Here is a 26,206-nt window from a genome sequence, read left to right as displayed (position 1 = left end):
ACGCTACCTATCCAAACACAGCTTTACAGCCGTAGTACCCATATTTGCCACAGGATGTCAGTAGATAGCTAGCTATTTTCATTTGGCACAAAAAAAAAAAAACAATTCTGGCTTTGCCTAGCTCCAAGGCAACGCCGTGGCTTTACTCAGGAGGAGTCAGGATCATGGGGATGTCTCTCCCCACACAGAAAGCGGAGGGAAATTTGAAATTCTTCGAAATGATGGTATTAAAATGACATTTTTCATTATTTTTGTAGGTCGAACTATTGCAGTAATTGTAAACAAGAATAATATTTGAATGACATTAGAAATTACAGTTTAGATTAAGTGAAAATATTTTGGGTCGGTGTTAGCATTAGCTAGCTAACGTTAGCTAGCCAGCCAGCCAGCCAACGCTTCCTTGTTGTTTGTTGACGCCAAAGTAGCATACATGCTAGCTAGCTACCAGCTAAATCACTTTATTACCATTTGACTTGTGTGATATCTGACCTGTGATCGCTTCTCGGCATTTCGTTTAGCTAGCAAGTCCCTACCATTACAGAACATCAACTCGACCTGAGATGCTTGAAGATGATGCATGATGATTTCCCCATCAATACCTAGCAAGGCAGTACGCTAACGTTATCGATTAAAGATGGAGCTGAAGCTGGAGGTTGTGTTGTCAACGAGCATCAAACGGAAGAAACCATGGCCACGGTTCTGTTGGCTCGGATTGGTGAGGACACTGAACTGTCAATCATCCACACAGAGATATTGACATCCATCACTAGATAATGCAAATCATTTGATTGCACAGCTTGAACATGAAATGGACTAGTATTGAAAACGGTAGTATCTGTGCAGTTTGTGACTGTATCAAACGGTTGATTTGTCCAGGAGAAGGAGTCTGTTTTCCTGCTAGATGACAAGCGGATCAGTGAGATCAACATGGTGTCTGGACACACCAAGAAGAAGACCCCCAAGCTGCAGCCCCTGCTCCCCAGGGTGGTAACCATGGCCGCATCCCAGAACGGTACACTTTCAGTGGCCTTTACATTTCAAAACCATTTGATTCCATAGAAACACTGCAGTAATCCTCATTGCTAAATTGTAATTATTTTGCCACTATGGCCTATTTATTGCCTTACCTCCCAAATCTTACTACATTTGCACACACTGTTATTGACTGTATGCTTGTTTATCCCACGTGTAACTCTGTGTTGTTTGTGTCGCACTGCTTTGCTCCATCTTGGCCAGGTCGCAGTTGTAAATGAGAACTTGTTGGTTAAATAAAGGTGAAATAAATAAATTCCCATGATTCATTTCTGTTTGTAGGTGTGTGGCTTGCTGGATTGCTGGTCTCAGGAGAGATGTTTCTATGGAGCAGGGACAAAGACTTCTTGAAGACCGTGGCAGCAGTCCCGACAGAAGCTCAGCTCGTCACTGCAGCACAAGGTCTGTATGTGCTAAAGCCATTGTTACAATAAGCCATGTTCAAGCTTGCCAACACAGCTCCATGTACTTACTGCGTATGTGTGGGTATGTACACAGGGTCTGGCGTGTGCCTGTCTCTGGTAGTTTCAGGGGATGGGATGCGGGTGCTGCTGTTGACTGTGACAGGGCAGGTGTTCCTGTGGGAGTGTGTGCACGCGCGTGACCTGGCAGGGGTACGGGATGGTACTGCTAGAGGACGCTGGGCACAGATACAGCACCCTGGAAACACTGCTCTGCCATCCCCAAAGGACAAGGAGGCATCTCAACACAGCATCTTCGTCAGAGGGGAGGTGAGAAGGACTACTCTGTCCACAGGGATAGACATGATCCAGTTGGAAAAGTCTGACTAGTTTCCCTAGGAAATGTTTGTCATGCCCTTATCATTTCTTCTGGTCTTTTCCTTGTTTTACTGCCAGGCAGTGGGCGATATCTGCTTGTCAGCTTTTGTTTTCACCTCGGAGGTGGAGCTAAGTGTCACTTTCCTAAAGATCCAATGGGAAGAGGGTCAGAGGAGCAGGTGAGTGGACTGGGAACAACTTCTCAGGGTCAAGGGGTCAATACTGCTGCTCGCGCATTTACACTCCTCTATATACCTTTTTATTGTCATAATACAATCAAAGATCTTTGTTCTCACGTTGCTCATCTGGAACATCTTTGATTGGGATGTATGTTTTTTCCGTCAGTCCTGTGGGGTACAGTGTACGCTGGGTCACTAAGACATACCCCATGTCCTGCCTCACACCACCCTGTCGTCCGGTGAGGTCCAGGGGGTCACTGGTGCCAGCCTTCTCCCCTGATGGCCTGCTGTTAGCTGTAGTCCTGAACCAAAGAGACCCAAGGGCTACGCAGGTTCTCTTTGTCAGCACTCAGAACTTTGTGATTGTCTCCAGTGGACTGGGGGGGTGTGGCAGCAAGAAACTCGTCATTCCTTCTAAATACGTGAGGTAGGTACACAACTATAACAGGGAGTATGTACCGTAGACTCTGTGTGTGTTTTAGATGATAAAGATGACACCCTTGTATCTTGCAGGTCGTACTGGGTGGGCAGTGTGAGCTGGGCTGCGGGAGGGCTCTACCTGGCCTGTGTGCTGAAGAGGGGCTCCTTCCTCATGCTGGCTCGTCTGGGGGGGCTGCTCTCTCTGTCTACCTCAGGGTGCAGTGTGGACTATGGCCCTGCTCACTTCCTGCCCCTGCATCCGCTAGTCACTTACAGGTAAACATGAGAATGATTCCATTCATATAAGCAACCCATTTCAAATGGAAGGGTCAGTTTTGATAATCCTACATATTGTAGCCAACCTGACCAATTTGGATTTGTTCAAGTGTTCCATAAGTCATCCAACAGGAAATATACCATCAGTGTCTCTTCATCAATCAGTCCATCCATAGCCACATAATGGCAAACTAATTTGAACACACTCTAGATTATTTTATATCTGTTTTGATCCATTAGTCTCTCTACTTCCTTTTCCTTTCTTCTTCTCTCTCATCTGTAGTCATCCTCTTTCTCTATTTCTTCGCTCTCCTCTTGCAACATGGTCATTGTGTCCTTTTTCTCATGTCAGTATTTGAGGGGTTAACACGTGTTGGTCTTGATACTCAACACAGCACACTTGCACTATCTCCTAAACATAATTCACTTTCTCATTAGCTTGATGGCACTTGAAACACAAAACAAATCACTGACATTTCTGATGATTATTTCTACACAGTTGGTACAGTGCATTCGGAAAGTATTCAGACCCCTTGAATTTTTCCACATTTGGTTACCGTACAGCCATTAAATAAATAAAAAATGCCTCATCAATCTACACACAATCCCCTATAATGACAAAGCGAAAACAGGTTTTTTGAAATATTTGCAAATATATAATAAAATAAACTGATATCTTATTTACATAAGTATTCAGACCCTTTGCTATGAGACTCTATGAGAAATTGAGCTCAGGTGCATCCTGTTTCCATTGATCATCCTTGAGATGTTTGTACAACTTGATTGTAGTCCACCTGTGGTAAATTCAATTGATTGGACATGATTTGGAAAGGCACACACCTGTCTATATAATGTCCCACAGTTGACAGTGCATGTCAGAGCAAAAACCAAGCCGTGGGGTTGAAGGAATTGTCCATAGAGCTCCGATACAGGATTATGTCGAGGCACAGATCTGGGGAAGGGTACCAAAACATTTCTGCAGCATTGAAGGTTCCCAAGAACACAGTGGCCTCCATCATTCTTAAATGGAAGAAGTTTGGAACCACCAAGACTTCCTAGAGCTGACTGTCCGGCCAAACTGAGCAATCAGGGGAGAAGGGCCTTGGTCAGGGAGGTGATCACTCTGGCAGAGCTCCTCTGTGGAGATGGGAGAACCTTCCAGGAGAACAACCATCTCTGCAGCATTCCACCATCAGGCCTTTACGGTGAAGTGGTGGTTGCAGCATCAAGCTGTGGGGATGTTTTTCAGCAGCAGGGACTGGGAGACTAGTCAGGATCGAGGGAAAGATGAACGGAGCAAAGCACAGAGAGATCCTTGATGAAAACCTGCTCCAGAGCGCTCAGGACCTCAAATTGTGGCGAAGCTTTACCATCCAAAAGGACAACCACCCTAAGAACACCGCCAAGACAACGCAGGAATGGCTTCTGGACAGATCTCTGAATGTCCTTAAGTTTCCCAGCCAGAGCCCGGACTTGAACCTGGTCGAACCTCTCTGGAGAGACCTGAAAATAGCTGTGCAGAGACGCTCCAGATCCAACCTGACAGAGCTTGAGAGGATCTGCAGAGAGGAATGGGAGAAACTCCCCAAATACAGGTGTGCCAAGCTTGTAGCGTCATAACCAAAATGACTCGAGGGTATAATCGCTTCCAAAGGGGCTTCAACAAAGTACTGAGTAAAGGGTCTGAATACTTGCCAGCCGGGCACTGGAGCGAACACAGGTGAGGGGTCAGAAGAGGGTAGGGAGTTGAATGTAATTGGCTCCAGTGCTTTTAATTGTTTTGCTCTTGTGTAGTTGCTGAAATGCTCAATACTAATTTGGTCAATAGCTAAGATCAACGGGCCCGTATATTTCTCTTGTTTGCTCTTTTTTTTCTGCTGTAAATGTGATATTTCAGTTTTTTTTTAAATAAAAAAACATTTTTGCTTTGTCATTATGGGGTATTGTGTGCAGATGGATGAGGGGGAAAAACGATGTAATCAATTTTCGAATGAGGCTTTAATGTCACAAAATGTGGAAAAAGTCAAGGGGTCTGAATACTTTCCGAATGCACTGTACATGCCTGTCCCCTTGAAAACCATGTTAATATACTACTATAATATACTCATGAATGGTGATGCTTTTTCCCACCCTATATTAATCTCTCCCCTCACTGTCCCCTTTCCCAATCATCTCTAACTATCACCCCTCATCTCTCCTCAGACCTCCAGTCTCTGTCGGAGGGGCTGGGGTTGACCCTCTGTCCAGCTCCAGCCTGTCTGTACGGGATGTCCTGAGACAGCGCTACTCGGTGACCTGGCACCCGCGGCTGCCGTACCTCATTGTGTCTGATGGCTACATGGCCACAGTGCTGCGGGTCCCTGAGCAGCCCTCCCCCGCCACCCTCCTCAGGGCTCTGCTGCACGACACCAGCCAGGGCCTGGAGAGTGCCAGCCGGGCACTGGAGCGAACACAGGTGAGGGGTCAGGAGAGGGTAGGGAGTTGAATGTAATTGGCTCCAGTGCATTTCATTGTTTTGCTCTTGTGTAGTTGCTGAAATGCTCAATACTAATTCGGGTCAATAGCTAGGATCAACGGGCCCATATATTTCTCTTGTTGTTTGCTCTTTTTTTTCTGCTGTCTACCTTCTCTTTTCCCAGCCCCATGCCAGGGCGTGGCTGGAGTCCATATCCTGTCTGAATCCTAGTAGCAGTCTGCAGGAGCTGAGAGCCAGGCCCACACCTGTACCTACCCCAACAGCCACAGCTACATCCACCCTGCCCCTCTTCCTGCAGGACCAGGGAGACCTGGGGGACACCAGGGAGCTGATCCAGAGAGTTCAGGTCTGTCCATCAGCTGATTCTCACACACACACACACACACACACACACACACACACACACACACACACACACACACACACACACACACACACACACACACACACACACACACACACACACACACACACACACACACACACACACACACACACACACACACACACACACACTCAATGTTCTCTTCTCTTTGTCATAGTAAATGTTAATTTGTGTGTTACCTTAGGCTTTGTTTGAGGATGACTCTGATCTTGAAGGACCGCCCGCTGGTTCACATGTGGAGGACCACGGTCGGCTGGAGTTTGCCTCCATGTTCGACACCCTCCATGCCCTCTCAGACACCCTGGCTGATCTTGACCCCAGTTCTCGCCCTGACCCTGATGCTAGCTCTGCGGACTCAGAGAGGAGTCCCCCAGCCCTCCCTCCTGAGCTCCGGGGGGTCCACGGCAGCTTGCTGACAGCTTGGGCTCTGGGTGTGTCATTAGGTGGCGTTATGGAGCAGAGAGAGCGTCTGCTGAAGTACACAGTCTGCTGTGCGGTCCGCTTCGCTGCTCTCCTCCGTCTAATTTCCATCCCCAGCTCTCACACGGGAAAGAGAAAGAACAGCACCATTCCCTTCTCCTCCCGCCTCCTCCACCTCCTCAGAACCCTTCTCTCTTTCCTCCCCTGGGGTGCCCCTCACACAGGGGGGAGGAGTTGCCTGGGTTTGGTTGTGGAGCTAACTCAACAGCTAGTGGGCCTGCTCCTATCCTCGCCCCCTGACCTCTCTCAGACTGGCCAGGCTAGCTCTGAGCCCTCCTCCCAGACCCTGTCCACAGCTCTGCTCCTCCTGCAGCTGACCTCCCACAGTATGGACCACACCTATAGCCTCCAGCAGAAATGTGCCCACACAGATGTCTACTGTGTGCTATTCCTGCAGGAGGAGGGAAGAGGGCCATCACAACAGGATCTGCCTCTCCCCCAGTGGCCCTCTCGCAGGTAGAGTCAATCTCTTGTGCATGTGTGTATTCATGAGAGTGGGCGTGTGATTGATTTTTAACGTAGTGTCATTTTTGGCTCTTTAGTCTGATCTCTCTCATATCCCTCGGACATTATGACTCGGCAGATTGCGGGGAGCGTGGCGTGCAGTATACAGGCACACCCTGCAGTACTGGGAGGAGCTGAAGTACCGAAGGAGTGGTACGGACTGGAAGGAGGAGCAGGGCCGTGTGTCTGTCATCCTGTCCCAGATCCAGACAGCTCTACAGGGGATGGGAGAAAGGCTGGAGGAAGGGCCCACTCTGCTGAGCTACACAGGTAGGATGAACAGGAGCCTGTGTGAGCACTATAAAGTTGGTGGTTGTCTGGTTTCTGTACATTGAAGTGGTACTGTATATACAGTGCCTTGCGAAAGTATTCGGCCCCCTTGAACTTTGCGACCTTTTGCCACATTTCAGGTTTCAAACATAAAGATATAAAACTGTATTTTTTTTGTGAAGAATCAACAACAAGTGGGACACAATCATGAAGTGGAACGACATTTATTGGATATTTCAAACTTTTTTAACAAATCAAACACTGAAAAATTGGGCGTGCAAAATTATTCAGCCCCCTTAAGTTAATACTTTGTAGCGCCACCTTTTGCTGCGATTACAGCTGTAAGTCGCTTGGGGTATGTCTCTATCAGTTTTGCACATCGAGAGACTGAAATGTTTTCCCATTCCTCCTTGCAAAACAGCTCGAGCTCAGTGAGGTTGGATTTAGAGCATTTGTGAACAGCAGTTTTCAGTTCTTTCCACAGATTCTCGATTGGATTCAGGTCTGGACTTTGACTTGGCCATTCTAACACCTGGATATGTTTATTTTTGAACCATTCCATTGTAGATTTTGCTTTATGTTTTGGATCATTGTCTTGTTGGAAGACAAATCTCCATCCCAGTCTCAGGTCTTTTGCAGACTCCATCAGGTTTTCTTCCAGAATGGTCCTGTATTTGGCTCCATCCATCTTCCCATCAATTTTAACCATCTTCCCTGTCCCTGCTGAAGAAAAGCAGGCCCAAACCATGATGCTGCCACCACCATGTTTGACAGTGGGGATGGTGTGTTCAGGGTGATGGGCTGTGTTGCTTTTACGCCAAACATAACGTTTTGCATTGTTGCCAAAATGTTCAATTTTGGTTTCATCTGACCAGAGCACCTTCTTCCACATGTTTGGTGTGTCTCCCAGGTGGCTTGTGGCAAAATTTAAACAACACTTTTTATGGATATCTTTACGAAATGGCTTTCTTCTTGCCACTCTTCCATAAAGGCCAGCTTTGTGCAATATACAACTGATTGTTGTCCTATGGACAGAGTAACCCACCTCAGCTGTAGATCTCTGCAGTTCATCCAGAGTGATCATGGGCCTCTTGGCTGCATCTCTGATCAGTCTTCTCCTTGTATGAGCTGAAAGTTTAGAGGAACGGCCAGGTCTTGGTAGATTTGCAGTGGTCTGATACTCCTTCCATTTCAATATTATCGCTTGCACAGTGCTCCTTGGGATGTTTAAAGCTTGGGAAATCTTTTTGTATCCAAATCCGGCTTTAAACTTCTTCACAACAGTATCTCGGACCTGCCTGGTGTGTTCCTTGTTCTTCATAATGCTCTCTGCGCTTTTAACGGACCTCTGAGACTATCACAGTGCAGGTGCATTTATACGGAGACTTGATTACACACAGGTGGATTGTATTTATCATCATTAGTCATTTAGGTCAACATTGGATCATTCAGAGATCCTCACTGAACTTCTGGAGAGAGTTTGCTGCACTGAAAGTAAAGGGGCTGAATAATTTTGCACGCCCAATTTTTCAGTTTTTGATTTGTTAAAAAAGTTTGAAATATCCAATAAATGTCTTTCCACTTCATGATTGTGTCCCACTTGTTGCTGATTATTCACAAAAAAATACAGTTTTATATCTTTATGTTTGAAGCCTGAAATGTGGCAAAAGGTCGCAAAGTTCAAGGGGGCCGAATACTTTCGCAAGGCACTGTAAGTGATGACTCAAATGTGCAACCTTCTTTTGGGTCTCCAGGGGAACAGCACTTCCTGTTTGGTTCCTACTCAGAGAGTGCTCAGACTTGGAGAGCTGAGCTGTGGGCAGAGAGAGAGAGAGGTGAGATGGATAGTTTAGTTGATATGTGTGGTTTTGGGGGACAGTTTGAATCTAAAGGTGTCACCTCCTGTTCCCCAGATGGGCCTCGGAGTGCGTTCTTGGAGACACGTCTGTTGCTGTCCTTGCTGTATGGACTGCTGTTCCAGTACCGTCTGAAAGAGGCCCAGGGGCTGGGGGACCACATGGCCCGTCTGCTACTCCATCAGGCTGGACCACATGGGGACGATAGTGCCCACAACGCTGGTGTGTATGGATTTTGGTCAATCCAGGTTCATTGGAAGAGATTACCCCCAAAATTATCCATTTGTCTTTACAAAGCACTAAAGTGCAAAACTCATAAAAATTGGTTCAATGTCATGGCAAGAGACTGTATCTGTATCAGTTTTAAAAGTCATGTATTGTTGCTTGTTGATATTGACTTTATTTATCTGTTGGTTGTAGAGGAGGCTCTTCCTGGCTCCTGGCTGCCTGGAGAGGTCCACAGGGAGGCAGCCTGTGCTGTAGTTCAGACTCTGGGAAGGTTCATGGCCTCATATTTCACCAACCAGCCCCTTCTCATCCTGCCCCCTCACAGTGTGGATGTACTGCCTCCCTTACACCTCCCCCATGGTAAAAACTTCTCCATCAAAACACATACACACACACATTATTGGTCCATACAGGCCAGTGTGTTGGACAGTGTGTTTATTCCTATGTCTGTGTGTCCACTCTCTCCAGCACCAGGTGTAGGGCGCCTGGTGCCCCTGTGCCAGGAGGGTGTGGCGGGGGCTGTGCGGGGTCAGCAGCTGTCAGAGGTGTGGACGGTGGGCTATGCCCTGGACCTGCTGCTACAGGGGGGGCTGCTGCCGGAGGCCACCTGGCTGGCTCATCGTCTGGGGGACTGGAAGACTGCAGTCTCCCTGGGCCTGGCCTACACCACCTACTCCACAGAGCACTGCGACTTCACCGGGTCAGTGTGTGTTTGTCTGTACGTGTTAGAGCTGCCAGCTCATCAATTCACCACTGAGACATGTATGTGGATTGTGATGATTAAGTCAATGAGCTTTTGTGAGTTTCTGATGGTTGTCTGTTGCCACCTCAGGCTCAGGTGGCGAGAACTACATCTCCCAGCAGCCCTTGAGCCTGTGAGCCTCTTTCAAGGTCAGCTGGAGTCTCTACTGGGCAGGAAAGCCAGGTCAGAGGAGACCCAAGGAGACGAGGAGAACTACAAGAGCTTCACAGGTGTGTTGTGCCTGACGGTGGACCTCTGCTACTCCATTCTACAGTACAGTTTGCCTCCACATCTCCGTCTCTATCGCTCATATGCACTTTTCTATTTTCCTCTCCTTTATCATTCTCATCTCTCTCTCTCTTTCAGACTCTCTGGAAGGTGAGGACGTGGAGTTGTTGCAGGGTTCCGTGCAGGAGATCCTGAAGGCATCAGTCATGGCTGGGGTAGATGTGTTGTCTCAGCCCCTGGGGGCTCTACTGGACTCAGCCAAAGACCTGTCCTCCTGCCTTCCTGCTCTGGTGCCTATGGGCCTGTACCTGCCTGCGCCGCCACTCTACTGCCCCCAGCCTGCACCCAACACACAGGTACTACAGAACACAGCGTTTCCCCGGGAAAGCTGTAACAAGATGGTGCTGCTGAGCAAGGCCGGGGGGGATGCCCAGAGCCTTTGGACTGTTAACTGCCATTTCCTGTGCCTCTTACATTGTTTGGGGAGAACCCTGGAGTACCACCACACCCAATTTGAAGGGAGGGGGACTGAGACAATGTTCCACCACTATTCCAAACTTAAAATATAGAAATATCTAGAAATGGAACCGTTAGGTGTTATTCTATCTATATATTTGGTATGTTATTAGGATCCCCATTTAGCTGTTGCAAAAGCAGCAGCTACTCTTCCTGGGGACCACACAAAACATGAAACAATACAGAATGAGATAGTACAGAACATCATTACACAAGAACAGCTCAAGGACAGAACTACATACATACAATCATACACACAAACTATCTAGGTCAAATAGGGGAGAGGTGCTGTGAGGTGTTGCTTTATCTGTTTTTTGAAACCAGGTTTGCTGTTTATTTGAGAAACATGAGATGGAAGGATGTTCCATGCAATAAGGGCTCTATATAATACTGTACGTTGTTGAGTTTGTTTTGGATTTGGGGACTGTGAATAGATGTCTGGTGGAATAAGTCTGTGTGTCAGAGCTGTGTGTAAGTTGACTATGCAAACAACTTGGGATTTAACACATTAATGTTTCTTATAAAAATAAGTGATGCAGTCAGTCTCTCCTCAACTCTTAGCCAAGAAAGACTTGCATGTATAGTATTTATATCAGCCCTCTGATGACAATGAAGAGCAGAATGTGCCGCTCTGTTCTGGGCCAGCTGCAGCTAACTAGGTCTTTCCTTGCAGCACTGGACCACACAACTGGCAATAATAAAGATTAGACAAAACTAGAGCCTGAAGAACTTGCTTTATGGAGTGCGGTGTCAAAAAAGCAGAGCATCTCTTTATTACGGCCAGACCTCTCCCCATCTTTACAACCATTGAATCTATGTTTTGACCATGACTGTTTACAATCTAAGGTAACGCCAAGTAATTTAGTCTCCTCAACTTGTTCAACAGCCACACCATTCATTACCAGATTCAGCTGAGGTCTAGAACTTAGGGAATGATTTGTACCAAATACAATGCTCTTAGTGTTGGAGATGTTTAGGACCAGTTTATTACTGGCCACCCATTCCAAAACAGACTGCGACTCTTTGTTAAGGGTTTCAGTGACTTTATTTGCTGTGGTTGCTGATGCATACATGATTGAATCATCAGCATACATGGACACACATGCTTTGTTTAATGCCAGTGGCAGGTCATTGGTAAAAATAGAAAATAGTAGAGGGCCTAGAGAGCTGCCCTGCAGTACACCACACTTTACATGTTTGACATTAGAGGAGCTTCCATTAAATAAGACCCTTAGACTTATATTAGATAGATAGCTCAGAATCTACGATTTGGCAGAGGTTGAAAAGTCCTAACACAAGTTTTTTAAACAACAGGTTATGGTCAATAATATCAAAGGCTGCACTGAAATCTAACAGTACAGCTCCCACAGTCTTCTTCTTAATTTCTTTCAACCAATCATCAGTAATTTGTGTCAGTGCAGTACGTGTTGAGTGCCCTTCTCTATAAGTAGGCCAAAAGTCTGTTGTTTAATTTGTTTACAGAGAAATAGCATTGTATTTGGTCAAACACAATTCATTCCAACAGTTTGCTAAGAGCTGGCAGCAAGCCTATAGGTCTGCTGTTAGAACCAGTAAAGGTCGCTTTACCACTCTTGGGTAGCAGAATTACTTTGTCTTCCCTCCAGGCCTGAGGACAAAGACTCCTCTAGGCTCAGATGAAAAATATGACAGATAGAGTCAGCTATCATTCTCAGTAGCTTTCCATCTAAGTTGTCAATGCCAGGAGGTTTGTCATTATTGATCGATAACAACAAAACATCCACCTCTCCTACTAACTTTACAAAATTCATGCTTCCAATGCTTTTTTTTCAATATATATATATATATATATATATATTATGCATGAATACAATTGCTCACTGTTCATTGTTGGCATTTCCTGCCTGAGTTTGCCCACTTTGCCAATGAAATAATCATTACAATAATTGGCAACATCAAATGTTTTTGTTATGAATAAGCCAACTGATTCGATGAAAGACTGAGTTGAATTTGTCCTTCTGCCCATAATTTCATTTAAAAGTACTCCAAAGGTTTTTTCCATCGTTCTTTATATCATTGATCTTGACTTCATAACACAGCTTCTTCTTCTTTTTGTTGAGGTTAATCACGTCAATTTTTCAATTTGCAGTAAGTCAACCAGTTCGATGTGCAGCCACACTTATTAGCCACTCCTTTTGCCCCATCTCTTGCAACCATACAGTCAAATCCTCATCCATCCATGGAGCCGTAACAGTTCTAACAGTCCGTTTCTTAACAGGTGCGTGCTTATCAATAATTGGAAGAAGCAATTTCATAAATTCATCAAGTGCAGCATCTTGATGCTCCTCATTAATCACATCAGACCAACAAATATTTTTAATGTCATCCACATGAGTCACAGATAAATATTTAGTATGATCTCTCATACACTATTATAGGCCCAGCTGTTGGAACTTTGGCTTTCCTGGATATAGCCACTATACTGTGATCACTGCATCCAATGGGTACGGATACAGCTTTAGAACAAAGTTCTACAGCATTAGTAAAAATGTGATCGATACATGTGGATGATCTTGTTCCGGTATGTTTGTAAACACCCTGGTAGTTTTATTAATAGCCTGAACCAGATTACAGGCACCGGATACAGTAAGAAGCCTTCTCTTGAAAGGACAGCTTGATGAAAACCAGTCAATATTCAGGTCCCCAAGAAAGTAGACCTCTCTGTTTACATCACATACTCTATCAAGGATTTCACACATATTGTTTAGAAACTGACTGTTAGCACTTGGTGGCTGATAGCAACATCCCTAAAGAAAAGGCTTCAGATATGCCAAGTGAACCTGCAACCACAACACTTCAATAACACTTGACATAAGATCTTTTCTAAGAATTACAGGGATATGGCTCTGAATATATATATATATATATATATATATATATATATATATATATATATATATATATATATATATATATATATATATATACACAGAAACACCTCCCCCATAAGCATTTCTCTCTTCTATATATGTTATATCCTTGTACTGCTACTGCTGTATCATCAAAGGAATTATCTAAATGAGTGTCAAATGGCTAATATATGAGTGTTCTCTGATGTTAGCAAGTTATTGATTTCACGAACCTTTCTGATGCTGCATATATAATATGGGCTATTTTCAGCCCTTTTCTGGGTAGATTATCAGAGGTAGACATAATACTGAAAAGAGCAAACAAAGCAAGATAAAAAAAAATAGATCATTACATTCAGCAGTCCATTTATCAATTTGTGTGCATGTGTGTGTGCTGCGTGGTTGAAGCTATGAACCCATAGGTTTGGCTCTCTCATCCCTTCCAGGCTTGTGGGCGGGAGGGTGAACAATGAGCCTGTCATAGCAGATGTAAGCAATGTCCCCACACACTCTGGCAGCTTTCATGGCTGGGATCAGTTCTTTCCTCTTCTGGGGAACAGCTTTAGGATAGTCCTCGTTGAGGAAGATGTACGTTTCTCTCAAGTTCTTGGCTCTTTCCAGAACAGCTACCTTGTCCTTGAACCTCGGGAACTTGACCAACATCAGCCTGGGCCTGTCACCTTGGCCAGTGGTGGGTTTTCCAGTCCTGTGGGCGCGCTCCACCTAATCTTCCTGTGGTCTTCAATTACTCAGAGATCATTTCCCTCACCTTGTCCTTAGATTCTGCAATTCCGTTCCACAACCATGTTGTTCCACCTTGATTGTCCCCCGAGAGTCTGATTTATGTCATTGTTACTTAGGATCCGTCAGGGGGATTTGGGCAGCTGTTGGAGGGGGCGTCCCGTCACAGGGTGTCAGGGGTCCTCCAGAGGGTGCTGCTGCTCCTGAGGTCTGCCCGCTGCTCCCGTCCAGCTGCCCAGTGGTACATCAGCCACCTGCGACGCTCCCGACATCGCCTAGACAAGGTATTTCCTCCATTTCTCCTACACAAGGTACTGAACCCTCCTATCCTGTTCTTACCCCTGTCTCCAGCCCTCTTCCCCCATGCCATCCTGTTCTTACCCCTGTCTCCAGCCCTCTTCCCCCATGCCATCCTGTTCTTACCCCTGTCTCCAGCCCTCTTCCCCCATGCCATCCTGTTCTTACCCCTGTCTCCAGCCCTCTTCCCCCATGCCATCCTGTTCTTACCCCTGTCTCCAGCCCTCTTCCCCCATGCCATCCTGTTCTTACCCCTGTCTCCAGCCCTCTTCCCCCATGCCATCCTGTTCTTACCCCTGTCTCCAGCCCTCTGTCCCCACACCCTCTAACCCCCCTCCTGTCCTGTTTTATAGAATAGATTGTATGAATGTGACTATCTTTTTGAGTGAAATGAAATGATTTGGAGTGTTCTGCTGAGTCTCGTGGGGACTAACTTGGTGGTCGGCCTTTAGATCCGTCAGAAGTACTCCCAGCAGCAGTGTGTGACCAAGGCCTTCCCAGAGGCTCTGATGAAGTTTGTGACCCGCAGTGGATTCTTCAGACTGGGACCCAGTGGGGACGGAACCATGGACTCTGTCACTATACAAACTATCAGTAAGATACTTTTTTTGACTGTTTGTCACACCATTGAACTACATTCATCCATTGAAGCATGGCCTAATTCTGAGCCTTTTCCCTCTAGTCTGCTTCAGGGAGCTGTGTGGCCTGTGTTGGATGCTGAATGTCAGAGACCAGCTCTCAATGTCTTGCAGGAAGTATCAGGCTGCAAGGAACCATGGGAGAGATCCCCAGGTACCACACAAAGGCCTTTTTCCTGTGTTGCTTGGTATATCTTCTTCAGTGTGTGTGTGTGTGTGTGTGTGTGTGTGTGTGTGTGTGTGTGTGTGTGTGTGTGTGTGTGTGTGTGTGTGTGTGTGTGTGTGTGTGTGTGTGTGTGTGTGTGTGTGTGTGTGTGTGTGTGTGTGTGTGTGTGTGTGTGTGTGTGAGATCCTCTATAATCAATGATCTGTTAACAACTTGTTTATGTGTGTATTTCATCCTGTAGGTCCCAGCAGATGACAGCGAGGTGACCGCAGCCTGCGAGGAGGCTCTACACTGGGCCTGTCGTTTCCTTCCCTTCTCCCGATTCCTCAATGCTGAGGAGATCCTCCAGGACACCCTCCTCAGCTTGGTCTCTGAACTACCCCCTGTACCTCTGGTAAACCTGAGCCGGCAGTCACCTCATTCACAGGCATTCCTATTCGGTTCATTGTGTTTTTCCGCGTCCCACACAGGAGAGGTATAAAGTAGAGTGGAATCACATCTCTTACCCCAGTCTGTTGTCTTCCTCCAGGTGGCAGAGACTCTGGTGCACGCCTTCCCTGAGGAGGAGGAGTCAGTCAGGGTCCCTCTGAGAGAGAAGTACAACTCACTCCTGCGGAGACTGAGGCACTGCACTGTCCCAGGTAACTACTATCTACTAATGTCATTGCTCTTAACCTTTCTGCCCAGCAGAACGTAAAGAGAGTCAAAAATAATGTATGTATGTCATTTAGCAGACACTTTTATCAAAACTGACTTAGTCATGCGTCCATACGTTTTACGTCCGGGTGGTCCCGGGAATCAAACCCACTGTCTTGGCGTAAGGTAAGGCTAATGTTTCTTACTAATCTTCATTCGCTCCTTGACCTTCTCTTTCTCTCTTCCAGCCTCAGGACAGAATGGTGAGAAGAGGGATGAGGAGGAGGGAGAGGAGGTGATGATGATTCTGGTGCAGGAGCGGCTCAGACAGAGGAGGAAGGACCTGAAGCGTCTGGCCAGGCACCTGGCTCCCCTGGAGCTCTACCTATGGGAGAGGGAGGAGGAGCAGGACAGGGGGGGAGGAGGGCAGGGGGCTGTAGCCCTGCTGGAGAGATTCTCCCTGGGGGCCAGTCTGAGTAACAGCACCCTGACGGACTGTGGGCGCCCCCTGGTGTACAGCGATGGAGACACGGCCGAAAACTCTGTGGCTCTCTCACCTGACCTGCACAGCAGGCCTCCTCACAGGTAGACTCAGGCTTTCTTGATGAAATTTGTATCTGTCAGAACTATTTTTTAAAGAAATCAATCATTACTTTGAAACCTTGTCCTTTTTTGATTGGACAAAAGTTTCTCTTTGGCGGAATTTGTGGTGTAACCTATTTTTGTTTTCAGCATCAGCAAGAGAGTGAGGGTGCAGGACCGAGCAGACAAGCCTGGAAGTCAAGTAGAAGTAGTTGAGGGTGGGAGCACCCAGGAGGAAGACCAGAGCTGCACGGGCCCAGCCCAGGACCCTGCTGTGGGGGAGGACAGCCCCTCTCTTACCCTACCCGTGGTGGGGACCTGGGAGTTTGAGTTGGAGGATGCAGAGTACCTGCGTTTCCTGGAGCTCTTCCTCAGCTACGTGTTGGAGAAGGACGGTCCTGACCCAGACGCAGGCTGTGACCCTCCCCTGCTGAAGGGCTTCTGTAGCCAGCTGAGAGAGAGGGAGCTGCACTCCCTCACCTTCGATGTCCTCACCACCCTCCGCCGCCGCCAGAGAGATGGGCGCCAAGCGACCAGGAGGCAGGGGGGCAGTGACGCCCCCGTGTTCAGAGCAGGACACTGCTACAAACCAGTACTCGTTACCACCCCTTTGTTTCTCCACAGTGAGCCCCCTACACCCAGACCCAGCATGTCTGTCAGTGTCCTGTCCCTTCCTGGGCTCAGGACTGGCAGGCAGCAGGGGTTGTTTGGCTTCAGTCTGCAGGCCAGGTCAGCCAGCCCAGCTCCAGAACCCGCACCTCAAAGAAGCCGCCTTGGCTCGAAGTCGAGCCCCGGTCAGAGTTCTGTTCCCTGGGAGCAACCATCAGAGGGCTGGGCGTTCGGGCCCCTGTGCTCCGTGGAGGCTGTAGAACTGCAGCAGGAGCTGGAGCCCAAGCTGGAGGCCCAGTTCCCAGGGCTGGGCAGGCTGTTGGAGTGGATGGTGCGCTGGGCTGATAAGAGGGTGTTGCTGGGACAACCCAGCCGGATGAAGGAGAGGGAGGTGGGCGGAGGAGAGGTAGCTGGAGGTGGTGTGGTTATTCGGGTCAAAGCCTCGGCTCCTGCGGTGCTCACGGCCCTCAGCATGTTGGAGCACAGGTACACCGCCGCCCTGCTAGGCATGGACCACTACAACGCAAACTTACAGGTGAGTACATAGTGTTCTATGAACTGTTTATTAACCAGATATAAAGAGGTGAGTGGGCTGTGTGCCATGAGTGATGAGAACCACCAGACTTGGCATAGACCAGAATTCTCTGACAGGTTTCCTTTCTTCTCATTATCTCAAATCAAATGTTATTGGTCACATACACGTGATTAGGAGATGTTATTGCGGGTGTAGTGAAATGCTTGTGCTTCTAGCTCCGACAGTGCAGTAATATCTAATAAAGTACACAACATATACACCCAAATGTAAGTAGGAATGAATGAAGACTGTATACATATATGGACGAGCGATATCAGAGCGGAACGTACTAAGATACAGTAGAATAGTATAGAATACACTATATACATATGACATTTGTAATGCCAGATATGTAAACATTAAGTGACTAGTGTTCCATTCCTTAAAGTGCCCAGTGATTCCTAGTCTATGCCTATAGGCAGCAGCCTCTAATGTGCTAGTGATGGCTGTTTAACAATCTGATGGCCTTAAGATAGAAGCTGTTTTTCATTTCTCTCGGTCCCAGCTTTGATGCACCTGTACTGACCTCCCCTTCTGGATGGTAGCAGGGTGAACAGGCAGTGGCTCAGGTGGTTGTTGATCTTTTTGATCTTGATCTTTTTGGCCTTCCTGTGACATCGGGTGCTGTAGGTGTCCTGGAGGGCAGGTGGTTTGCCCCCGGTAATGTGTTGGGCAGACCGCACCACCCTCTGGAGAGCCTTGCGGTTGCGGGCGGTGCAGTTACCGTACCAGGTGGTGATACAGCCCGACAGGATGCTCTCAATTGTGCATCTGTAAAAGTTTGTGAGGGCTTTAGGTGACAAGACACATTTCTTTAGCCTCGAGGTTGAAGAGGCTCTGTTGCACCTTCTTCTGTAGCTCAGTTGGTAGAGCATGGCGCTTGTAACGCCAGGGTAGTGGGTTCGATCCCCGGGACCACCCATACGTAGAATGTATGCACACATGACTGTAAGTCGCTTTGGATAAAAGCGTCTGCTAAATGGCATATATTATTTTTTATTTTTTTCACCACACTGTCTCTGTGGGTGGTCCATTTTAGTTTGTCAGTGATGTGTACGCCAAGGAGCTTGAAAACTTTCCACCTTCTCCACTGCAGTCCCGATGTGGATAGGAGGGTGCACCATCTACTGTTTCCTGAAGTCCACGATCATCTCCTTTGTTTTGTTGACATTGAGTGAGATGTTGTTTTCCAGGCACCACACTCCCTCACCTCCTCCCTGTATGCTGTCTCGTCACCATTGGTAATCAAGCCTACTACTGTTGTGTCATCTGCAAACTTAATGATTGAGTTGGAGGCATACTTGGCCACGCAGTCATGGGTGAACAGGTAGTACAGGAGTGGACTGAGCACGCACCCTTGTGGAGCCCCAGTGTTGAGGATCAGCGGAGTGGAGGGGATGTTTCTTACCTTCACCACCTGGGGGTGGCCCGTCAGGAAGTCCAGGAACCAGTTGCAAAAGACGGGGTTCAGACCAAGGGCCTTGAGCTTAATGATGAGCTTGGAGGGTACTATGGTGTTGAATGCTGACCTATAGTCAATGAACAGCATAGGTATTCCTCTTGGCCAGATGGGATAGGGCTGTGTGCAGAGTGACGGCGATTGCATCGTCTTTTGATCTATTGGGGCGGTAAGCAAATTGAAGTGGGTCTAGCTTTCTTGGGAACAGGAAGAATGCTGGCCATCTTGAAGCAGACTGGGATAGGGAGATATTGAATATGCCCGTAAACACTCTCTCCTTTCTCCCCTCCACCCCCAGGTTCCAGAGAGGCAATGGACAGTGGCTCCAGTGTTGCAGCCTGAGGTTGGCTGGAAGCTGGAGAGGGAGAGCAGTGTGGATACAGGTTACCCTGCATCAGCTGGCACACCCATTACTCTGCCAGACCAGGATCCCCAACACTGCGAACTGTCCTAGTGAGTGTGTGTATGAGTGTTTTATCGTTTTCTTATGACTCAGAGAGGATCTTAATATATTTCTGTTCTACAGTGGCTCACAGACTGAGGGGGTGGAACGAGTGACATCCCAAGAGACCTCACAGCTTTCTGACCCTGTGGGAGTGAACTTAAACCCTGAGAGTGGGGTGGCAGACTTCCCAGACAACAAGTGTGACCTTTCTGCTGAAAAAGGAGAGGACAGCAATGCTGACGAGGCCTTGAGGTCGTCAGCCTCTCTCGCCATCCTCAACATCTCTGTCCACATCAAGAGCCTCCGTCCAACACTGAGCCCACCAGGCCAGGTGGGCACTGCCAATCACACCATGAGCGTTCCTCTATGTTGCTAGATGAAGTAGACTCAGGCTTTGGTTGACACCTGGTCACTAAGTTTGTCTATCCTTTCTTCTCCCCAGGCATTAACGCTGGCAGATCTACGGTGCTCAGAGAGGGAAGAGGACATTGTCAGCTCTCAGTGAGTTCTGGGTGTGGGAAACATAGGGAAAAGTGATTTTACTATTTTTACTATTTGACTCCAGAGCCAAACCGTGGCTGGTTGGTCGAGGTGAGTTGGTAAGCTATTGTTACCGTGGTGATAGTAAACAGAAGCTACAGTTTGGTATGACAGACCATAGAAATGGATTCTATTCATTCTATTTCTACGTGACCGACACTGGATTGTAACCAAAGCAGCAGCCAGTTACTAGAGGGCTTGTTTTATGTCTCTTTGGAAAAGTCATTTCACATCATGTTTATGTTTACATGAATGTTTGTGTGTTCTAGAGAGGAGGAGGCAGGGAATCTGCTGTCTCATGGCTCCCTGAGAAGACCATCAGATATTACTGAAGAAGTGACAAGAAATATGTACGTGAGCCCAAACAAAAACACAAACAAAAACACACTGTAACACACTATTGTTTTGTATCCTTTTAGTTCCATATAAAATATTACAGAGGTACTTTGGTTCACTACCCTTCAAATCTGCATTTGTGACATTTACCTGGTCTGTTTTCTCCTCCTCAGAACTCTGAGTGAGGGTTCAGGATCAGACGGCCCTCCCAATGCCAGCTTCCAACCCCTTCCCGGGGCAGGGCCTCAGGCTGGGGCTCAGGCAGCAGACTCTGCCCCTAATGGCGGACTGCCCCAGGAGAGCACCAATACGACCCCTGCCCCTGCCCCTGCCTCTGCTCCCAACCAGACCCTGCCTGCCCAGACAGACCCTGTCAGACAGCTCTTGCAGGATGAGCTATTCAGACTGGTCCAGGTGGATATAAACATCAGACAAGGCAGAGGAAAATACGTAAATGTATGTATGTAGCCATGGACTATTTCACGATTGCTTCGTGTTTCTCTCTTCAGTTGCAGCAGATCAACTTCATGAGTTTGATGCAGGTGGTCGGAGCGTCGTTTGTCAACCTCCCAATTTTACAGAACAACACACTCCCGGCCCAGTCCAATGTGTCCTATCCACACCCCAATACGCCTCTGTCCCACCCTAACACTCTCCTCCCTCACCTGAATCTGACCCCCTCCCAGAACAACATGTCCCCTATGCCTCAGACCCAGAGCTCGGTTCAGGCCCCTCTAGCCTCGGAGCCCCTGTCTGGGGGACACAGACGCGCAGACCAACCCCCCATCCACGAAATGCAGCCATTGGCCGTCCACCCTGAGCCGTTGAGAGATATCCAGGGGCAGACCAGGACATTGATCTCATCTCATGGGCTTCAGACCACTGTGGACCCCACCTGCAGTGCCCCTCTGCTACTGCCCTTTGGTGGTAGTTCACAGGTTACTGCTCCCTACAGCTCAGGACTGAAACTGCTTCAGCTGCACCCTCCCTTGCTGTCCCTCCAGCGGCATGGTAAAACGGCCCCTGTACGTGAGGCCTGGGGACCCCCGTCTGAGAGGAGACCCAGCACTACCGTGCCCCCCCACCTGAACCCCAGCCAGTATGACCCAGCCGCTCTGAGGAGGGCAGAGGAGAGATCGAGGGAGGCAGAGAGAGAGTCCACCGCGCCACCATCACACCTCAATCTGACACAGTATGCCCACTATCCCTCCAACCAGGCCCCCAGGAACACAATACCCCCGCTCCAGAATCCAGAGACCAGGGTGGAGAGGTCCAGAGGGGCTGAGCCCCGTCACCTGCCTCCTACCCTCCCATCCCACAGACCTCCCCCGGTCCACGGCCTTCCCCTCCTCCGCTTCCACCCTGACCCACGCCCCCCTACGACCTTCGCTCTCATACCCCTCCCACACTCCTCCAGGCCCCTGACTGTCACCCCAGCAGCCATGGGCCACAACCCCAGACTACAGCTACTCCAGAGGGACCCAGACCCTCCTAGGATGATGCTGCCCGAAGCCACCCCTCCGGCCCGCGTGCCACATCTCATCCCTCTGGGGGAGCTGATGGGCTGGGCTGCAGGGAGACAGAGGGGGGCAGAGGCCAGACTCCAACTCCTCAGAGTGGACCCACAGGCACAGAACCCTACCCCTGCAACACCCTCCACCAGCACCAACTCCAGCAGGAGGCAGAAGAGACGAGTGGAGAGGTTGAGGAGAGAGGGAGAGAAAGCAGAGGTCACATTTAGACCGGAGGACTCCATCATACTCCCGCTAGAGTGCAATGAGGACGAGCCTGCAGAGCCTGTTCTTGGGGAGGGCTATGTCTTCCCTCTTGGGACATTTGACTCCATGCTGACTGGTCAGGGATTGGTGGACAAGGCACTGTCTACTGCAGCTGAGCTCCATGCCTTTGCCTCTACACACAAGAGGCCTCCTGAGAGCCACGATGCCTGCACCAACACAGACCCAGCTTCTCCTCCCTCAGATACAGGCATTTCTGCCCAACCTACGGTCACTTCTGCTGCTTCTGGACATGCTGCTCTCCCTCCTGAATTGTTCCTGAATCTGCGGTTCCCTAGAGACCCTCCTGTCCACGACACAGAGACATCGGGGGAGAAACCCGAGAGAAACACGGTGAGAGGACTATTTCATGACAGAATCGAGTGGAACGTTCAGTACACCGGTACAGATCATCTTTACTGTTTCAGGCATTTTATGAAATGCTACTTAATGGTCTTATCTCTCTCTCCCTGCCTCTCCGGATGCACAGGGTCATCAGTTCATAAATGTGATAGATCTGGAGGGTGGGGCCCTGCTACAGGAGTTGCCATCGTGCCCCCGTCCTGCGGTGCGGGACCATGACGTCACCCTGTCTCAGCCCTCTCCCCCCACCTCAGCACAGCTCCACCTGCTGGCAGCCTCCGTCACCAACTCAGCCCCTTCGGAACTCACTGCAGACACCAGCACAGAGGACGACCAACCCCAAGCTCAGCCAAGTGGTCTGAGTCAATGTAATCGATTCACTCTGCTAAAACAACAGAGTTGTACGCCGTATATTGTCTCTGTCTGTAATATGTCCTGTGTCTCCTCCAGGCTTCTCTGTAGCGTCCCTCCCACCTGCCCACCCTGAGCCCAGTGGAGACCCAGTGACTCGCAGTCTGCTGCAGGAGAGGAGAGCCCCAGGCCGCTCCCTGGAGAGCCTTCGCGGAGCTCCATCCAGGGCCCCAGTGATCCAGGTGGCTGCCCGTCTGTCTGAGATGGACGCCCAGCTAGCTGCCTTGCAGAACATTGCAGATCACATGGAGAGAGAGTTTGCCAATACCAGACTGGTAACGTAGCTTTGGGATTTACATTTCTGCACCTCATCCTGCCTGTCTACTTGTCGGCCTGATGATTGGCAAGTCAGTGAGTCTGCTGATAGTCCGTATGTGTAATATGAAGTGTTCCCTCTCTTAGCTGGTGAGAACCATTGAGACTCTGGGTCCTGCCATGGCTCCTGAAAGGGTGGAGGGAAGAACACCAGTGAACAAGACAGTGACTCTGGCCGTCTCACCAGAAGGTCAGATCCACAGTGAAGGCGTCTCCTAGCAGAATTCGGGCAAGGCGACGCAGACGCCTGTGCTCGCATACTCCTTTCAAAAATGTGCATGGAAACTAGTTGTCTCTCTTAGAATGTCAACACACGTTTCATTGAGGAACCCCGTCCGTAGTTCCCACTCCTACTCGGAGTAGTACTTTTGACCAGTCACAGACGAAGGGGCGTGGACTTCAGCTACCGAACTTCGACTTGTGTGCTCAAACATAACCAAATGTTGCTATAATGTATGCGCTAACCGTTACGACTTGGAAGCGTGCGCCAGGCTTGACACCAGACCAAACGTCTTGACACCAGACCAAACGTCTTGACACCAGACCAAACGTCTTGACACCAGACCAAACGTCTTGACACCAGACCAAACGTCTTGACACCAGACCAAACGTCTTGACACCAGACCAAACGTCTTGACAACAACAACAGTTCTGCCATACCCCCCCTGACTCTGTATATGTGTGTATCCTCTCCTTTTGAGCAGGGTGGCGATCACGTCTGTCCGTGCATCATGACCCTGAGCTAGCGGGACTTCGACAGGAAGAGGAGGAGCAGGAGGAAGGACCTGATAGTGTCGTAGTCAGCTCCGCTCCTTGGGTTGTGAAACAGCCCTCCTCTCTTTCTCCTCACGCTCATGCTGTCCAGAGCACCTCGACCCTGCACCAGCCCACACCCACAGGTATAGCAGCACTCTGCAGCAAGCATTCCCACTGTGGGAATATAGTTGTGCTCGTAAAACAATTCTTAACATGTGTCAACAGATCGCTATTAGCTTAACTTGTCATGGCATTGTTGATACATTATTGGCCATTGGATCCTATGGAAATATCTCCCTAGTAGATAATGGTGAGCCATGATGGTGTTAGTGTGATTGCAGTTCTTATGAGTCCCTAGTGGTTCGGCAGGTGGTAGTGGTCTGTTGTGCCGTTTCCAGTTACCAGGCTACCATCGAATACTCCTCTTACTGGCTCACCACAGTTGTAACTTTAGTGTCTGTCTACCCGAGCACCACACATCCCTGCTTTGTGCCTCTAACCAGGCTGTCTGACCTGAGGTCTACAGTATATCAACTGGGGATCCGCCTGCGTAGAATGGCATCTCTGTCTGTGGTTGAATGGCATCTCTGTCTTGTCTGTGGTTGCAGGCCTGTGGTTGTCTCCCGTCAGACCAGAACCAGAGCAGCGTGTGTGGGACATGGGTCAAGGTAAGAGCCGTGTCAACACACACTGTCACACACACCTGGCTGGGACTCGGTGCTGTTTCCTAACTCTGCATACACACTTGTGCTGTAACCGATAGAGACTGCGAGTGGACACGTGTCCTTCTGCCCCTGAACAAGGCAGTACATCCCACATACAGGCACGCTCACCTTGTAATGGTACACCTGGTACTTGCATGTCTCTGGTGCTAGTTTGTGTTTCAGGTCGACATACTTGGAAGAGACACTGGACAGCTGCACAACTCACCCCCTTGCAGCAGCATTCAGATCTGTATCATCCTATTTAGTAAACTGTATGTTGATTGTGTTCCTCTTGCAGATTTAACAGACACTATGGATGGAGCACCTGGAACGTAAGTATGTGAAAACTGATATCGGTCATCTATTTAGGAACATGTTAAATGATCACTGTTGGTTACCCTCTGTGTGAGCATTATTCCATAGATGTGATTGTGGTTTGAACTATCACATATTATTCTCCTCCTGCCTTTCCGGTCTTCCTCAGATGGGCAGAGGAGACTCTGGGTCTCAGTGGGCTGAGTGATGTGGCAGACATCTTGACGGAGTTGGTGAGGGGGGGAGGCATCTCCCCCACGGCCCTGGGGCTGTCGCACACCCAAGCTGCCCGCCTCAACAGGTAGGAACCTGCATGGTGAACAGCTCTAAACCTACTCCTCCTCTGATTGTCACCATCTCGAGCACTTTTGACTGGCTCTCAGCAGTGATGTGTTTGTGATTGACAGCAGGCTGGACCAGCAACAGAGCGGCAGGGCGGGACAGAGGGGCATGCGAGCAGAGGAGGAGAGGCGAGAGCTGAGGGTTTGGATGAGAAGGAAACAGAGGGAGAAACTGGTCGAGTACCGCAGACAGAGGGAGGAGAAGAGGGAGAGGGAACGCAAACCCTTCTCGGCCCCAGTCACACTGGTGAGAGGCTTCTGACTCGCATTTACATTCTGTGTTCTGATTATGTTTTCAGTGCCTTCATTCAGACACCATTTCTCTTCACAGAAACCAACGTCCAAAGATATAAACATCAATAAGAAAATCAAGGAAGAGAAAGACAAGTATGAGCACGAACACAGATACAGACATACAGATAGATACACTACCGTTCAAAAGTTTGGGGTCACTTAGAAATGTCCTTGTTTTTGAAAGAAAAGCACTTTTCTTTGGTCAATTTTAAAATAACATCAAATTGAACAGATTGTTTATGTAGTAAATTACTATTGTAGCTGGAAACGGCAGATAAAAAATAAAAATAGTAATATCTACATAGGCGTACAGAGGCCCATTATCAGCAACCATCACTCCTGTGTTCCAATGGCACGTTGTGTTAGCTAATCCAAGTTTATAATTTGAAAGGCTAATTGATCATTAGAAAACCCTTTTGCAATTATGTTAGCACATCTGAAAACTGTCATCCTGATTAGAAGCAATAAAACTGGCCTATACGGTAATGTACATGCAAGTGTTCCAAGTACTAGAGGCGTGTATGTGTGTTGATATGTTGTGTATTTGGACCTTTAGGACGGTTCTGCTGGAGCACCACAATCAGCGGGCCCGCGATGCCTGTAGTCTGATCACAGACCTCCTCACCACCCCACTGACCCTGCCCACTAAC

At 48.5% G+C, this 26,206-nt stretch overlaps 1 protein-coding gene across 1 annotated transcript; it reads left to right on the top strand.

Moving 5' to 3' along the window:
* Positions 1-72: 72 nt before the first annotated feature.
* On the top strand, positions 73-26,206 carry cplane1 (ciliogenesis and planar polarity effector 1). Its single transcript, XM_046369838.1, has 40 exons — positions 73-224; positions 519-715; positions 877-1,012; positions 1,315-1,434; positions 1,531-1,763; positions 1,890-1,990; positions 2,157-2,417; positions 2,504-2,686; positions 4,889-5,141; positions 5,326-5,508; positions 5,732-6,483; positions 6,611-6,801; positions 8,556-8,636; positions 8,715-8,879; positions 9,078-9,245; positions 9,354-9,585; positions 9,718-9,857; positions 9,994-10,211; positions 14,120-14,284; positions 14,750-14,891; positions 14,980-15,089; positions 15,343-15,495; positions 15,631-15,742; positions 15,986-16,322; positions 16,470-17,463; positions 19,260-19,414; positions 19,488-19,737; positions 19,849-19,907; positions 20,216-20,296; positions 20,456-20,696; positions 20,792-22,411; positions 22,548-22,788; positions 22,871-23,106; positions 23,234-23,336; positions 23,851-24,045; positions 24,511-24,570; positions 24,905-24,938; positions 25,091-25,222; positions 25,329-25,649; positions 26,113-26,206. The coding sequence occupies exons 2-39, from the start codon at positions 635-637 to the stop codon at positions 25,522-25,524; spliced, it is 9,114 nt and encodes a 3,037-aa protein (XP_046225794.1). The 5' UTR covers positions 73-224; positions 519-634; the 3' UTR covers positions 25,525-25,649; positions 26,113-26,206.

The sequence above is a fragment of the Oncorhynchus gorbuscha genome, linkage group LG11 (genome assembly GCF_021184085.1).
Source record: "Oncorhynchus gorbuscha isolate QuinsamMale2020 ecotype Even-year linkage group LG11, OgorEven_v1.0, whole genome shotgun sequence".
Taxonomy (NCBI): domain Eukaryota; kingdom Metazoa; phylum Chordata; class Actinopteri; order Salmoniformes; family Salmonidae; genus Oncorhynchus; species Oncorhynchus gorbuscha.
Note: the sequence above shows the minus strand (reverse complement) of the source record. Positions and strands in the feature narration are given on the sequence as shown.

Coding starts and splice junctions, on each gene's coding strand:
- cplane1 (XM_046369838.1), top strand. CDS start 635: ATGGAGCTGAAGCTGGAGGTTGTGTTGTCAACGAGCATCAAACGGAAG. Junction 15,496..15,630: donor AACTACCCCCTGTACCTCTG/GTAAACCTGAGC, acceptor GTCTTCCTCCAG/GTGGCAGAGACTCTGGTGCA. Junction 23,337..23,850: donor TCTGGCCGTCTCACCAGAAG/GTCAGATCCACA, acceptor CCTTTTGAGCAG/GGTGGCGATCACGTCTGTCC.